General features: G+C 38.5%; 1 protein-coding gene and 1 long non-coding RNA gene across 4 annotated transcripts in view; one reads left to right on the top strand and one right to left on the bottom strand.

The window, feature by feature from the left end:
- LOC130432065 (collagen alpha-1(XIX) chain) overlaps window positions 1-14078 on the top strand; it is a 123250-nt gene that overhangs the window by 103835 nt on the left and 5337 nt on the right. For all 3 annotated transcript variants that reach the window (XM_056761298.1, XM_056761297.1, XM_056761296.1), the window contains 6 exons: window positions 1582-1617; window positions 4347-4391; window positions 5009-5143; window positions 7939-8005; window positions 8544-8681; window positions 13858-13935. In XM_056761298.1, coding sequence (XP_056617276.1) covers window positions 1582-1617; window positions 4347-4391; window positions 5009-5143; window positions 7939-8005; window positions 8544-8681; window positions 13858-13935 — 499 coding nt within the window. The remainder of the gene's footprint in view (window positions 1-1581; window positions 1618-4346; window positions 4392-5008; window positions 5144-7938; window positions 8006-8543; window positions 8682-13857; window positions 13936-14078) is intronic.
- Window positions 11326-13323, bottom strand: LOC130432067 (uncharacterized). The gene is made up of 3 exons (XR_008908401.1): window positions 13076-13323; window positions 12228-12329; window positions 11326-12109 (listed from the first exon to the last, which is right to left on the bottom strand). It is a non-coding gene; the product is annotated as an uncharacterized LOC130432067 (long non-coding RNA).

Here is a 14078-nt window from a genome sequence, read left to right as displayed (position 1 = left end):
TCGGTTTAATCCAGCCTGATTTAATTAACTGATTCGTTTGACGATTGATTCTCGATTTGACTCGCAGCGGATTCAAGAGTTACAACACACACATTCTTCAGTTCTGCTCAATGGGCTGTCACGCGGATCCTGGCAGGTTGACATCAAAGAAAACAGCGATATCTCTTGATTAACTGAATTAATATGAATCTCATCACACGATTACCTCGATACCGTAAGCTGTATCATAGAAAGATATAGCGCGTATAGTCCACAGTTTCTCTCTAAACCCCATCAGCTGGATTCTGCTGTAATATCTCACTTCACAGCACAAAGCAATCCCACATGTTCTTCACAACACTGTGTGGATTTGTGCTGTGGTGTGAAATAAAGTTTTGGAAAAATGTTTTATCGGCTGTCTCGGTAGAACGGTTGTACGGGTCTCATATACTGTAAATGTTTGGTTATTTGTACAGCGGTGTCGCCTTGAGCACATTTGTTGAATTACCCTTAGATTTCAAACTCTGCGATACTAAATTCATAACAAATGCATACTAAGTTTTGATAACTCCAAGGAGACGATTTCATCTTGGTTTAAAGCTTACTGCTTCTAGTCTTAGAACTAAGACTAGAAGCAGTAAGCTTTAAACCAAGATGAAATCGTCTCCTTGGAGTTATCAAAACTGAGCAGTCTTGAGATATTGAGCTTCAAAGTTTTTAAATTACATTTGGCTAAGATAAAATCTTTTGTTTGATATAAATGTCCCAAAATGTACGCAATGTAAAGAAAAGCATTGCAGAATGTTAATTAGTTGTCACAGAATAAGAATTTGTAAATAAGAAATGTTTGTCAGACAAAGTAATCCATTTTGCTTTCTTAACATTGGAATTTGAATGTAAACAGGATACTTTAATGAAAACTAATGTAGGCAGGACATGTATTGGAAATTGATTAGTTTGTGAAGAGTGAAATATGTATATCAGGTGGTTGAAGGGGCGTGTCTATAAAACAAAAGTTGATATATTCTTGAAACAAGTCAACCCAAAATATATTTTATTAATTAGATTTCTTAATAATATTTTTAATCATATATTTAAAGATATATTTAATACTATTTTTTAATTTATTTTTATTTTCATTTTTATTTTCTTATTTTTATATTTTCTTATTTTATATTTGTTTAAAAATGTTGATTAAAAACTATTTTCTCAATGTTATTAATTTTTTTAAATAAATTCATTCAAATAAATTCATAAATTAATTTTTTAAACAGAAAGATATATCGGGAAAGTAAAGAGTCACCTGACTTAAGCTAACTTTCTTCTTTAATGAAGCAAAACATAAATGATTTTAATATCTCCAGGTTAAGGTATAAACCCCACCGCGTTCTGTTAGATTTCTCTGAAAGCTAGCTTTAATAACTTGTCAATTTGTCTTGTTTTCCACTGATCCACTATTTAAACATACTTAAAAAAAGACAAAACACTAATAGCATCAAACATTTGTGCTCATTGAGACATCTAATTAAATATGTAGATTACAAACAAAGCAAATCTGCTCTCGTTGCAAAGATTAATGGGAATATTTTCTCTCCTCCACAGGGAAGGCCGGGAAAAGATGGAATTCCAGGCTACGAGGTATGTGATCGTACAGTCAATGATGCGGGGTGGGATTTTGGCTTCGTGTCTGTCACATCAGATAATCTTAGTGCAATTGAGCGTCTTTACCCCGATGCATGCATCATCTAAAAACTTGCCTTTAATAACTTTCCAGGAATTTGTAAGCAAACAGTGGCTAACAAAGGCTTGGTCCACATTTATCTCTGTCTCGCTCACTTTGTTTCTTTCCCGGCCAAATAAAAGCCCAACACCAGTCATTAGTCTTGTAAAGTTTTCAATAATAATATCGCTTACTCACTGCTAATGCTCTTCCGCGTGGATAAGATCCCGGCCGCGAGCCATTAAATCATGAATAATGCATGTTAGCGCTAATTAAATGTCCCCTACAAACTGTGTTTGTAGTTTAGAAAGGCTTGTCATGTCAAAAAATGTTCTGTCGCCTGATGCCTTGTCACAACAGAAAGCAGATCTCTGGCAGAACTTTGGTACAATCCGTCTACACTTCACAGAAGGAAACAGAAACATCATAGAACGACAAACGCACGCCTCCGTCAGACAGACGGCGCAGTAAATACACACAATCACACATCTGCAGATCGTAATGAGATAAATGAGAAAAGTTGAGACTGAGGTGAACCACTGCTTTGGGGTCAAGCCAGATTGTTCGGCAGACATCTTGGAAATGTCAGTCTTTTCTATGTATGACTCTCTTTCTTTATCAGAACACAACATATTTTTTGAAGAATGTTGGTAACCGAACAACATTGGCCTCCATTGACTTCCATTGTATGGACACAAAACCAGCGCAAGTCAACGTTCTTCAGAATATCTTATTTTGTGTTCTGTGAAAGAAAGTCATACAGGTTTGAAATGACATGAGGGTGTGTAAATGATGACAGAATTTTCATTTTTGGGTGAACCTTCTCGTTTATCCTCTTTTAACAGATAGTTTGTACCTTCAATCCCATATCCTCCTGCACTTTTTTTTCTCCAAGTGGTCTTTTTCCCATCACACTGTGTTAAATGAGTCATGGTTCACTTAGGTCCAAATAAAAAGCCCTGGAAGCCCGACCCTATTTTTGCTTCCATTCACGTCACCGTCGTCTCAAACGGCAAGGCCGTGTGTTTGCAGGGTGTCGGACCACTCATTGAGGTTTTTTTCTCTTTTATTTTCCTTGAACCCCTTTCTCTCCCTCCTCGACGTGCATCCGCACGTCTACGGTGGTACAACAGTGCCATCTAGCAGGAAGGACGTCTGCTCATCCCCTCGGCTGTAAAAGTCTCCATCTCTTTTATAACAGGAGCTGAGGGAAACACAATTCAGTGGGCACGGTGATGGGTTTAAGCTCTCCTCATCAGGAGCTGGGGAATAGAGAGACGATAGAAAGGGAGAGCTTGTTTGACATGGAGGGGGCTGCCGATGAAAGCAGATGGTTGGGGAAGCATTCACAAAGTGCCGCCCGCTATGGAAACGCAGGCTAGATTGGGTATCTTTTTTTGCTCGGCTGCTGTAATCCAGCAGGTGAATTCGATACAGAGATCTTCCCCCGGGAGCTAGCGGGAGCCGTGACGTGCCAAGAAAAAGAGATAGAGAAATGGAAGAGTGGTTTTTTAGCGCAATGAGGTGTTTCTCGACAGTGCTCCTCTCGGAGGAAAAGGAGAAAGAGCTTTTCTGCTTTGATGAGTTTTGGAGGAAAATGGTCATTTGTGAATCCACCGAGCTCTGCTTTTACAGCTACTCTCTCCTGAATAGCTAAAAGAAAGTTGGGCCGTAAAAGCAGCCAAATAATTTCCTTCCTTAAATGCAATTTGGGAACAGTTAGTGGGGATCTGGGTTTTGTTAGTTACTGTTGTAGCAAAAAGTTTGTGTATTCTGGGATTTAGAATGGATTTCTGTATACATTTTGAATAGATCTTAATGTGATCATGGATAACATTCTCTGTTCAAAGATGAAATTCATTACTTTTTGGGTAGAAAGTAACAAATTGAGCAATATAACTCCAAATAAAATATAATTTATGTTTTGCTCTCTGACATGATATTTGACTTCACAGACATAAATATATGTTTAGTAACCTTCATTTTTAAACGCAAAAATGACACATGGAATTTAGCGGCATCTAGTGGTGAGGTTAGGTATTGCAACCAACGGCTCACACCATCCCTCCCTTTCGAAGCACTATGGTGGTTGACCCAGAACTAAGATGTCGTTTTCGCTTCTTTGCCGAAGGAGATAACGTATTTACGATAAAAATAGCTCATTCTAAGGTTATAAAAACATAACACTTCATTATGTAAGGTGTTTATACACCTCTGAACTCATAGTTATGTATATTATATTGCATGTCTCAATAGTTCCTCCTTAAGATACACAGTGCACCTTTAACTAACACACTCTAATGTATTTATTGAACACTGTGTAAACAAAGCAAGGTGTAAGAATTATGTGAAACCCTCTGCTAATGGTGTACGGGCTAATGGGCTCATAGAAATCTATGCTTCGTCCTCATTTAGATAGCTTGATAAAGTGCATGCAGCTTGATAAAGTGTGTGCGTGTGCGGTCAGTCTGAGTGTAAGCCGTAATAAAAGGAAGGATTTGGAGTGTCTCTGCCATGGATGAGGCTTTTAGCTCAAGGGTCAGTCTCATTCCAAATATCTAATTATTTGTCTCGCCTCTTGCTAAGACTCCCTTTACCTTTGTGCTTCTCCTTATTTCTTATATTTATCTGATTTTTCTTTTCACAGGGAGCCACGGGCAGACCTGGAGACAGAGGTTCTAAAGGGGAACGGGTATGATCTTTATTTAATTTTTAGATAATAACATTTACATGGCATTTTCATTTTGGCTGTCTCGATTTTTTAAGGTATTTATAAAAGAAATCGGAAATCCAATTCATACCGACCATGGCTCAGATACAGTTGTTTTATGATTAATGTCAATTTTTAAACAAAAATGGGTTTGGATATTTCTTGGAGGTTTAAATGTCAAGGCGGCATTATTAGCCTGCTGAGAGTGTAATGAAGATTTATTTAAAGACTGCGCTTATTAAAAAACTTCAAGTCGTTGTCATATTTTATTATTTTTTAAAGAATAATAGTTTTGTTTATAAACGTTATTTTAATATTAGTTTTTGGCTGCAAAACCAGTGCCAGTGTGTGGTAACCAACACGCAGTCCTGTTTATTTTTAAATGAGCCGGTGTGACTGCAACACTTGCCAATAATAAAAAGAAAAAATATGTTAGACCACATGTAGTTGTGTCTCTATGTCATAGTTTTGATTCTACAATGATTGTGGTTTGTGTCTTACATAAGACCAGAGGGGTTGTCAGGTGGAACAAGGACAGCTCATGACAACTAGCTTCTGTTCTCCATCATTCGTTTTACATTCCGGTTTTGCCGCTATAGGGGGATTCAGGGATTCCAGGAGAGAGAGGAGTCCAGGGAGAAAGAGGGAGAAACGGAGACAGAGGACCCATTGGGTCGCCCGGAGAGAAAGGAGAACCAGGACTGACTCCATCACTCGGGAGCGTGAGTCTGCTGGTAAGAATTTGAATCTGTTGGTATTCACATGGCACTTCTGTTAAAGGTATAAAATGTGTGTGTATAAGGCAGCGGGCTTTCACACCGACAGTGACAAAGCGACCAGATGTCATTTACGTATTTCTGAAAGAGTGTTGCCAATTTGAACTGACATGATATGATGTATTAGACACTTCAGTAAATTATTACCAAACATTTTTAATTGTAAACTGGAAGGAAACTAATCTGTCAAATCAGAATGACATGTTGTTTGCGCCACCAAAATACATGTTTCATGATCACATTTTTTAAAATCTAAAATAGAAAATAATTTTACCGTCATGAAAATGAATGAATGAAAAAGAATGAAATACAGTTTAGCCGCTCTTCTGGATTACAGGTGAACAATTATAAAAACACAACTAAAAAATTATAAGAAATAATATATACAGTTAAATATATAAGCAGCCAAAGACCTTCAGTATATACAGGCATAAATATCAACAGCCAGTTGTGCAGCCCGTCATTAACCCAAGCGCATATGACCACCTACAATATAGCTGACAATGAATTTGTTGTTAGGGTGAACAATTCTTCACATCATATAGCATCTGCAGACTGGTGCGGAGGGTAGAGAACATACAGTATATGACCTCAGTAAAGATCCGCTTTCTCCCAATCTGTAGCAGCCTCTTGGCCCACAGCCTCAATCCATATCCTCTGGGTCACACTGCACTGTTCAGAGGGCAAGCGCTATTGATTGCTTTGTTGTGGAAAACACACATGCGTTTACGCTCCAGAATAAATCATTAAAAGCTCCTTATAACAATAATTACACACGCAGACTCCCAAAAGCATCGCCGTCACCACAAAGCAGCCCTCACAACCATGTCACCCAGAAGAAGACCATTAGGGGGGTGTATTGTGTGAGAGAGAGAGAGAACAAGAGAGTGCATTTACAAATCTCAAATCTACCAAAGCTTGAGTTCTTGTAACACCATATACAGCACATATACATACACGGAGACTCAAAACGTCTGTGATGGGTGACACTGTTTTAAAAGGCATTGCAAGTGTTGAAACATATGTACAAATTTGAGACTTTTCAAAATCAGTGTTTCTAATTTCAAAATGTACTATTTCTAGGTATGTGTTTATGTTCGCATTTATTTGCAGAAAAAGAAACTGGAGAAAGAGGTCAAATTTATTGTAGACCTATTATTGTGACCCTGGACAACAAAACCAGTCTTATGGGACAATATTCGAAATCTATATTTTTACCTCATTTAAAATCTGAATAATTGAGCTTTCTATTGATGTATGGGTTGTTAGGATATGATAATATTTGGTGAAGATATAACTGTTTAAATCTCTGAAATCTGAGGGTGCAAAGGAATCAAAATATTGAGAAAATTGCCATTGAAGTTGGTAATATGAGGAACTGTTACTGGTCATCCACCCACCAAGTTTTGATATATTTACGGTAGGAAATTTACAAAATATTTTCATGGAACATGATATTTCCTAGGGGGCACGGTGGCTTAGTGGTTAGCACGTTCGCCTCACACCTCCAGGGTTGGGGGTTCGATTCCCGCTTCCTACTTGTGTGTGTGGAGTTTGCATGTTCTCCCCGTGCCTCGGGGGTTTCCTCCGGGTACTCCGGTTTCCTCCCCTGGTCCAAAGACATGCATGGTAGGTTGATTGGCATCTCTGGAAAAATTGTCCGTAGGGTGTGAGTGCGTGAGTGAATGACTGAGTGTGTGTGCCCTGCGATGGGTTGGCACTCCATCCAGGGTGTATCCTGCCTTGATGCCCGATGACTCCTGAGATAGGCGCAGGCTCCCCGTGACCCGAGGTAGTTTGGATAATCGGTAGAAAATGGATGGATGGATGGATGATATTTCCTTAATACCTTAATTATTTTGGGCATAAAAGAAAAATCTATAATTTTCACCCATACAATGTATTTTTGTCTTTTACTAAAAATGTTCCCCTGGTTTTGTGATCCAGTGTCACGTTTAGGAAAAGTTACAAAATCACTCTTTTATGTGGTAGCGTTGATTTTATCACAGTTTTCATGTGTCTTGTCATGCCGTCAGTCTTTCACATTGCTGTTGGATGAGTTTGTCACTCCTGAGGTTTGATTTTGTTGAAATTCAACAGACACTGGACTGGAATGGCCACAATGCATCTAGAAACGCTGCTTAAATAAAAATTTGGAATCGTCTCTTGATTTTTCTGCGGCTGATTATTTAAAATAACCAAAAATATTACATAAAACCCACAACCCACCATTCCGTTACACTATCTGCAACGCTCTTTGTGCAGGCGTCAAAGTGGCTTGTGTTAAAAAGTGCGTTAATACAAGTGATGTGAACATTTCTACAGATCGTGGGTTCATTTGCCCAGTTTATTTCAACCCAGCACGCACCTCGTTGAGGTAAAGATCTGGCCTCGGGCGCTCTGAGGTTGGTCCCATCGCAGGGTTCTGTGAGAGTTTGACAGAACGGCTTGAACCGCAAAAGGTTTTCTTTTGATTGGAGGGAATCGGTTTGTTTTCCGGCGATGTGTTCTTCAACATTCAGGCCTCCTCCTGTGCAGCGCTGCGCTCATGAAGAGCAGAGATGGTGATTACACCATTATGTGCCATCCATCCTTTATCTCGGAGAACTCCAACATTTCTCAACATGAATAAAACATGAAGCGCTGCCATTTTGTAGCTGCGCTTTCTAAATCTGCAAATCATGTTGTGCTGATGTTTGTTTTTCCTCTCTGCCTTCGTTTCTTCTTTCATTTCTCTTTGGGTTTTTTCGCAGGGCGATACAGCTGCCTTGGAGGAAATTAAAGCCTTCATCCGAAATGAAGTATTGCGTTTGTTTGAAGGTACATCTGCCGCCTGTCAGGCCCCTTTCTGTGTGTTCCCTGGTTTTTACCTTTCAGCTGTGCGTGTGTGTGTACTTGTGCGGTTCTGGTAAATCCTACATTGTGAGGACCATTCGTACAGATATACTGTTATAATACCTGCCATTGTACCCTTTCTGTTGCTGGGGTGGTACCCTAAGGGTCTTTTTGTACCTTTACATGTATACAAAACATAATATAAAGTTGTACCTTTTTTGGTTATATTATTGTATCGTAATGACCTGTTGTGTACATTTTAAGGTACAATAAAATGTTTTGTATCCTTAATAGGGCTGTTTTGTGACCCCCTTAATCCCTAAAATGTAACTGGTACACAAAAGGTCCATTGGGTATAATGACGTACCAAAGACATACAGTTTGAAAGTTATGTCTATAGAACTACAATACTACAATATTTTTTTCATATATGCATTATGGCAATAAAATATTTGAATATTAAATACTTAAAAACAACAAAGTTTGAAATTACGAGGTTAACCGTTTTCTTTTTCTTTTTCAGAGAGGTATTCAGAAAGCTTGGTGCAGAAAACACCGGCAGCTATCTTAGCCGCTCAGGGTCGACAGGGTCCTCCTGGACCACCTGGTAATGATGGCTCCCCAGGACCCCCTGGAGAGTCAGGTCCTCAAGGCCCTCAAGGTAGGAGCCAAAACCAAAAAGACTAAAATACACAGATCTCTTTACGGTGCTCCTCTGATGGTCTCGGCAAACACAAAAACACAGATGCGCAAGACCGTGACTATATCTCTAAGACTCCGACAAGCTTTACATTTATATCTATACAGTTTTAAGCAATGCTTGTCTCTTAAGGATTCCATTTTTTCTTGATATAGTAGAAAGAAGGTAGTGTCCGAAAAATATGAGAATCTCTGTATTCATCTTTTTTTTCGGATGTACTGCGTCAGACGTTTTTAAAAAGGTTTCTCATAGTTGCACCAAACCAGAAGGAAGCTTTGAATCATAAGTAAACCGAAATTGAGCGCCAACAGAACGGAAGCATACAAATCTGTAGAAATTAAGCCACGGAGTGCCATGCAACAGTGAGTTTTGAAATTTGGGTGCGAGGGATTCACAGGTTTCTATAGCTACGTCAGAGAGGCAGGTAGCTGCATGACAAAGTGGCGTATGGTGCCGAGAGCCAAGCGGGACATATGAAGACGGATGAAGAACCAAACCAGAAACGGAGAATGTAATATCGCCCTGGACAGACTTATGAGAGCACAAAAGATAAAGAGAAGAAGTGAGCAGATGGAAAAAAGCCTCGCAATATCTCACTTTGTTGGATTAAGCCTTGCAAAAAAGAAACACACACAGGGAGAAAATAAGGAATTCTGATCATTCGTCAAAGACAGGCAACTATCTTCTCCAGCCTCTCTCATCAATAATGACTCGCTGTTCGGTTTCGTCCCTCCTGTCTGACTTCCCGAGGACCCTGAAAGTTGTCAGGACGTGCCGTTTTACAAGACTGTATATTGTATCCTTGTACACTTATAACGTGTCTTTTGATCGATCACCCTGAAAACACACAGTTTGGGTTGCGTTAGATGAATATATGGCAACTATTATTATGACACGCATGTTCTTCTGCATTTATAACAGCAGATGAAGCTTTAAAAGGCCACTTTGTTTCACTTTGTGTGGCACATTTGTTTGTGGATTTTGCCTGGAGAGGCGTGTTTTTCAGCAGGCACAAACCCAATGGCAGGAGGAGGAAATTATAAAGTTGGTATATCAGAAATTCAGCAGTTTCTTTAATTTGTCACGTGTTGACTTCCACCTCTACACGGTCGGAAGGAAGTTTGCAAGTCATATTTTCTCATTATTCCTCGTCGTTCTCTGCTGGAATCCTCAATTTGGTCGTTTTCTCACGTTACGCGCTCAAATGAATAGCTTATGAAGAAAAGTATCTCGGCCACACATCCGAGTTATGCTTTCGGTTATTTCGCTTAGGGTGAAATTTTCGTTTCTCGTGAAGTAAATGAGAACGGGCGGTGTGAATATTCTCTCTCCTGTGACTGCAAGAGAAAGCGTGTTTATTGGACATGCAACACTTCCGTGGATTTAATCGAACTGTTTGTGCTCTTTTGTCATATATTTATGGTGCTGTTGAGCTTGACTTCTTTTTCATGTTTCTGCAGATACGTTCCATAAGTTAAAGTGTTTCGTTTTGGGTCACTTTTTTTCTTAAAATGACAAATACATTGTTCGTGCAGTCTGAGTTAAACCTGCATCATGATGTCTAAACCTACTTATGCGAGTGTTTCATGAGCTCAAGTATAATGTGTTGTGTGTTTGTGTAACACAACTGATTGTGATTATGTTTTCATTTTTAATCCCTTTGTAACATGGGTCTTCTTTTAAAGCTGTTTTCTATGGGGACAAAATCCTCTAACTTGGTTTCATTAAAATGTGTCTAATTCTTCTTCGAGCTGCAACTAAAAATGATTTTCTTATGCTGTGTCTGCATGTCAAGAACAGACTTGATTATACCAAATGATATTATATATATATCAAGACGTTCAAATGCTGTTGGTTGATAAGAGCACATTTTTAAATTGTGGAAATGTTACACAGACAAAGTATATGTAAAAATAGTTTTTATGTCATATTTTGGATGTTAACATTCTTTCCTCCAAGTGAGAATAAGGGATTTTAAGTGTGTGTTAGATCTAAGCTTGGAAAAATGGAAATACATGTTGCTGCAAGCTGCACTTGGCAAGTATTGTATTGCAGCGCCCCCTGTCGCAGTTTTTTGAACTGTGCAGTATGAAGCCCCCCTCGACCGGGGATCATAATGAAGTGATTGTGAGCAGACAAAGGAAAACGTGATATGATGCCGCAGGTAGAGTGCTTTCCTCCTGTGGAATGTCTTTGAATGAATGCATCTGAAGATGATGGAGACGCATTGGTCTGTTACTGTAGTTCGTGTATGTTTGTGTGAGCTTCTCATCACAGTTAGCACTCATCATTTTGTTAGTTTTTGTGTATTTGTACATGAAATCTCTTCGGCTATATGCAGTTTTTCACTGATTGTGCTCTGCCTCAAAGGAAACTAATGTTACTAATGCCTGTTTATTTTGACCAGAGGCGGTGTTCTGCATGCCATTATGAAAATGATTTTAAGATTGCTGTCATACGGCGTGTGAAAACATTACTAAAAGATGAGCGTCAGCTAATGACTTTTGTTTGTTCGGTCTGCCTGCCCCGCCGTGTGTGACGTGCACTGTCAGCATCTGCACACTCTAAAAAAAGGCTGGGTTAAAACAACCCAATTTGGGTTATTTTGGTAACCCAACATTGGGTCAAATATGGACAAACCCAGCGTTGGGTTATTTTAACCCAGCCAGTTGGGTTAAATCTTTGACCCAACATGCTGGGTTGTTTTATTTAAATCAACTTTTGCTTAAAAATTACATTGATGGTTTAAAACAAACCCGAAATGTTTAAAAATAATAATAACAAAATCACAGAGAAATACTCGAGGCATCAGTAAGAATCAATAGTTTTATTAAGGATCAAAATGCAAGACAAAAGGAATTCATAAAAACATGCAATATGTTATGCTCAATGAACAATAAAATGGCATATAAAACACTTTGATGAAATGTATGTTTATACATATTTAAAGAAAATTAACTTCAATAAATTACATTAGTTTAGATTTTAACATATACATTTAACAAGGTTATTAAAGTGGCACAAGTAAATATAAATAGTTAGACAACTTAACACTTCAAAACACTATAAAAAGTATTTTACTAAACCCTTGTTGATAGAACCGCATTTATATGATAAAATATAAGTCTATGCACAAGTTTTCTATAAAAAAAGAAATAAACAAGCGTTATGGATGTGAAAAAGGGACACCGTAACTTTCCTCTTCATATAAACTCACAAAACATTTTAAATAGTGTTAGTTCTTTCGGTTTCAGCACTGCTTAACCTGATATATCCATGGAGCAGTCTTACTGAAGAGGATTCTTTTCCTGAGAGTTGTAGACAACAGTGTGGTGTGCACTTTTGGAAGTGGATGTCCAGCAGGAGGGTTTCTTTATCAATTTGTTCATCTATAAAGAGACAAGAAAAGAGACAAGAGAAGAGACAAGAGAAGAATGTAAGGAAACTGGCCTACCCAGAGCACAATGGATTATAATAAACATATAAAGAAGTACATTAACATTTTACCTAAATAATGTTTACTTTTAAGCCTGTTATGAAAACATCCAAGTTCCAGTTGACATTCTCTTGAATAGAATGATCCATTAATATTAGCTGTTATTCTGCAACCTGTCAGTGGGGGAAAAAAGAAGAGTGGGATCTAGTACAGAAAGCGAAATACAGTCTTAAAAAAAAATATTATAAACGTTAAAACAACCCTTCACTAATTCGACACACTCGGGAATAAGTAGAAGTCTAAAAAGAGCAACAATTGTTCGTCTCATATACCCAAAATTAACTATATCGCATTGTTAACCACTAACTTTATAAGAGCCAGCGGCTATTCCCGAAGCAATGGCCGAGATAGAGCTGCTCTCCACGGAGACACGACCGCTGACAGCCTGAAGCTCACACCTCCGACAGCGTCTTAACAAAATCTCAAAGAGGCGTTATGTTTATATATAAATCACGTATTTGAGTTCTTAACAACTACATTCTCGTCTAAAAGACTCTTAAATCTAAGTTCCGTCACCGAACATTAGCGGTATTTATAAAAAAAATGAGCTGGATGCTTGCTTTTGACACGACGCTCTCTTGTCTACCTTAAACTAATATCAAGTTGCGTAAGTTACTTAACTAAATGACTCACACAAGTCACACATTTCAGAGGAAATGTTCACCAAAAAGGAAGTTTAAATGATTAAAAAGCTGTAAATTAGAACAACGTGGGCATAACGTTACAGACTAGCTATCCAAAGCTAACGAAGCTAGATTGTAACGTTACTTTCAAACCTAATGCGAACAGCCGAATTTTGCATACTCTTGCATTTTTTTTACAGTAATAGTTTTATACATTAAAAACTCGTAAAACATACCTTTTATTCTCCGAATAACAGCTTTCCGAGATAAAGTGGATCAAAATGCCCGCGAAGGTAAAGTTTGTCTGATGCGTCGAGGAGTGGGAGGGGTTTACTCTCTCAACTGTCACTCAATTGGACCAGACTGGTAACCCAGCGTTTGGGTTACTCAAAAAATGACCCAACACTGAGAAAATAACCCAACAAAATGACCCAACAGGCTCAACCCAGCTGTTGGGTTAAACAAATAACCCAGCATTTTTTAGAGTGCAGTTCTCCCTGAAACACTTTGAAATGGAGTTCAAAGTTTTACACTGTTTTACGCTTCTGATCGATGAATTTGTCATTACTCTTGAAGGACTCTGAAAACGCTGAAATATGACGGATCTAAGCCCAGCTGTGTAATGTAGCAGATTTGGATGAGTCTCTAAATACCATTTCCACTCACCCCTTCAAAATAGCTGAGTCTAGAACTGAACGGTTTGGTGAAGTACAACTCTGAATTTAAAGGTGTTGTAAGCCATTTTATGGCATGGCATTTCTTCAAAGATGTTATTTAAATAGGAAATATAACAGGGTCTTAGTTTCATGGACTTTATAAAACACTATAAAACTTTGCATACAGCACCTTTAAAGTAAGACTAATCATTTTTAATAGTGTAGCGTTCGCCGAATAGTGCCTGTTTAAAGAAGAAATTATGAAATATAATCACACAACCATCCCCACATTCAATCCCCCCCGCTTGGCAAAGAAACACACTACATGTCTGACTCTGGGTGTTTGTGTTTTACCCCTGCAGGCTATCGGGGGCAGAAAGGGGAACGGGGTCAGATGGGATTGGGCATTCCAGGATCACTTGGACCCATTGGCCCGTCAGGTACATACATATACAGTACCTGCAATTTTAAATGACATATATGTATATAAAAATGTGTGTGCATAGTTTTTAAGTTTACTGTTTTAAGTTTTTATAAATCGAGGGGATGTGCTATTTACCGTGATGATTGACAGGATGTCTCG

The sequence above is a fragment of the Triplophysa dalaica genome, chromosome 11 (genome assembly GCF_015846415.1).
Source record: "Triplophysa dalaica isolate WHDGS20190420 chromosome 11, ASM1584641v1, whole genome shotgun sequence".
Taxonomy (NCBI): Eukaryota; Metazoa; Chordata; class Actinopteri; order Cypriniformes; family Nemacheilidae; genus Triplophysa; species Triplophysa dalaica.
Note: the sequence above shows the minus strand (reverse complement) of the source record. Positions and strands in the feature narration are given on the sequence as shown.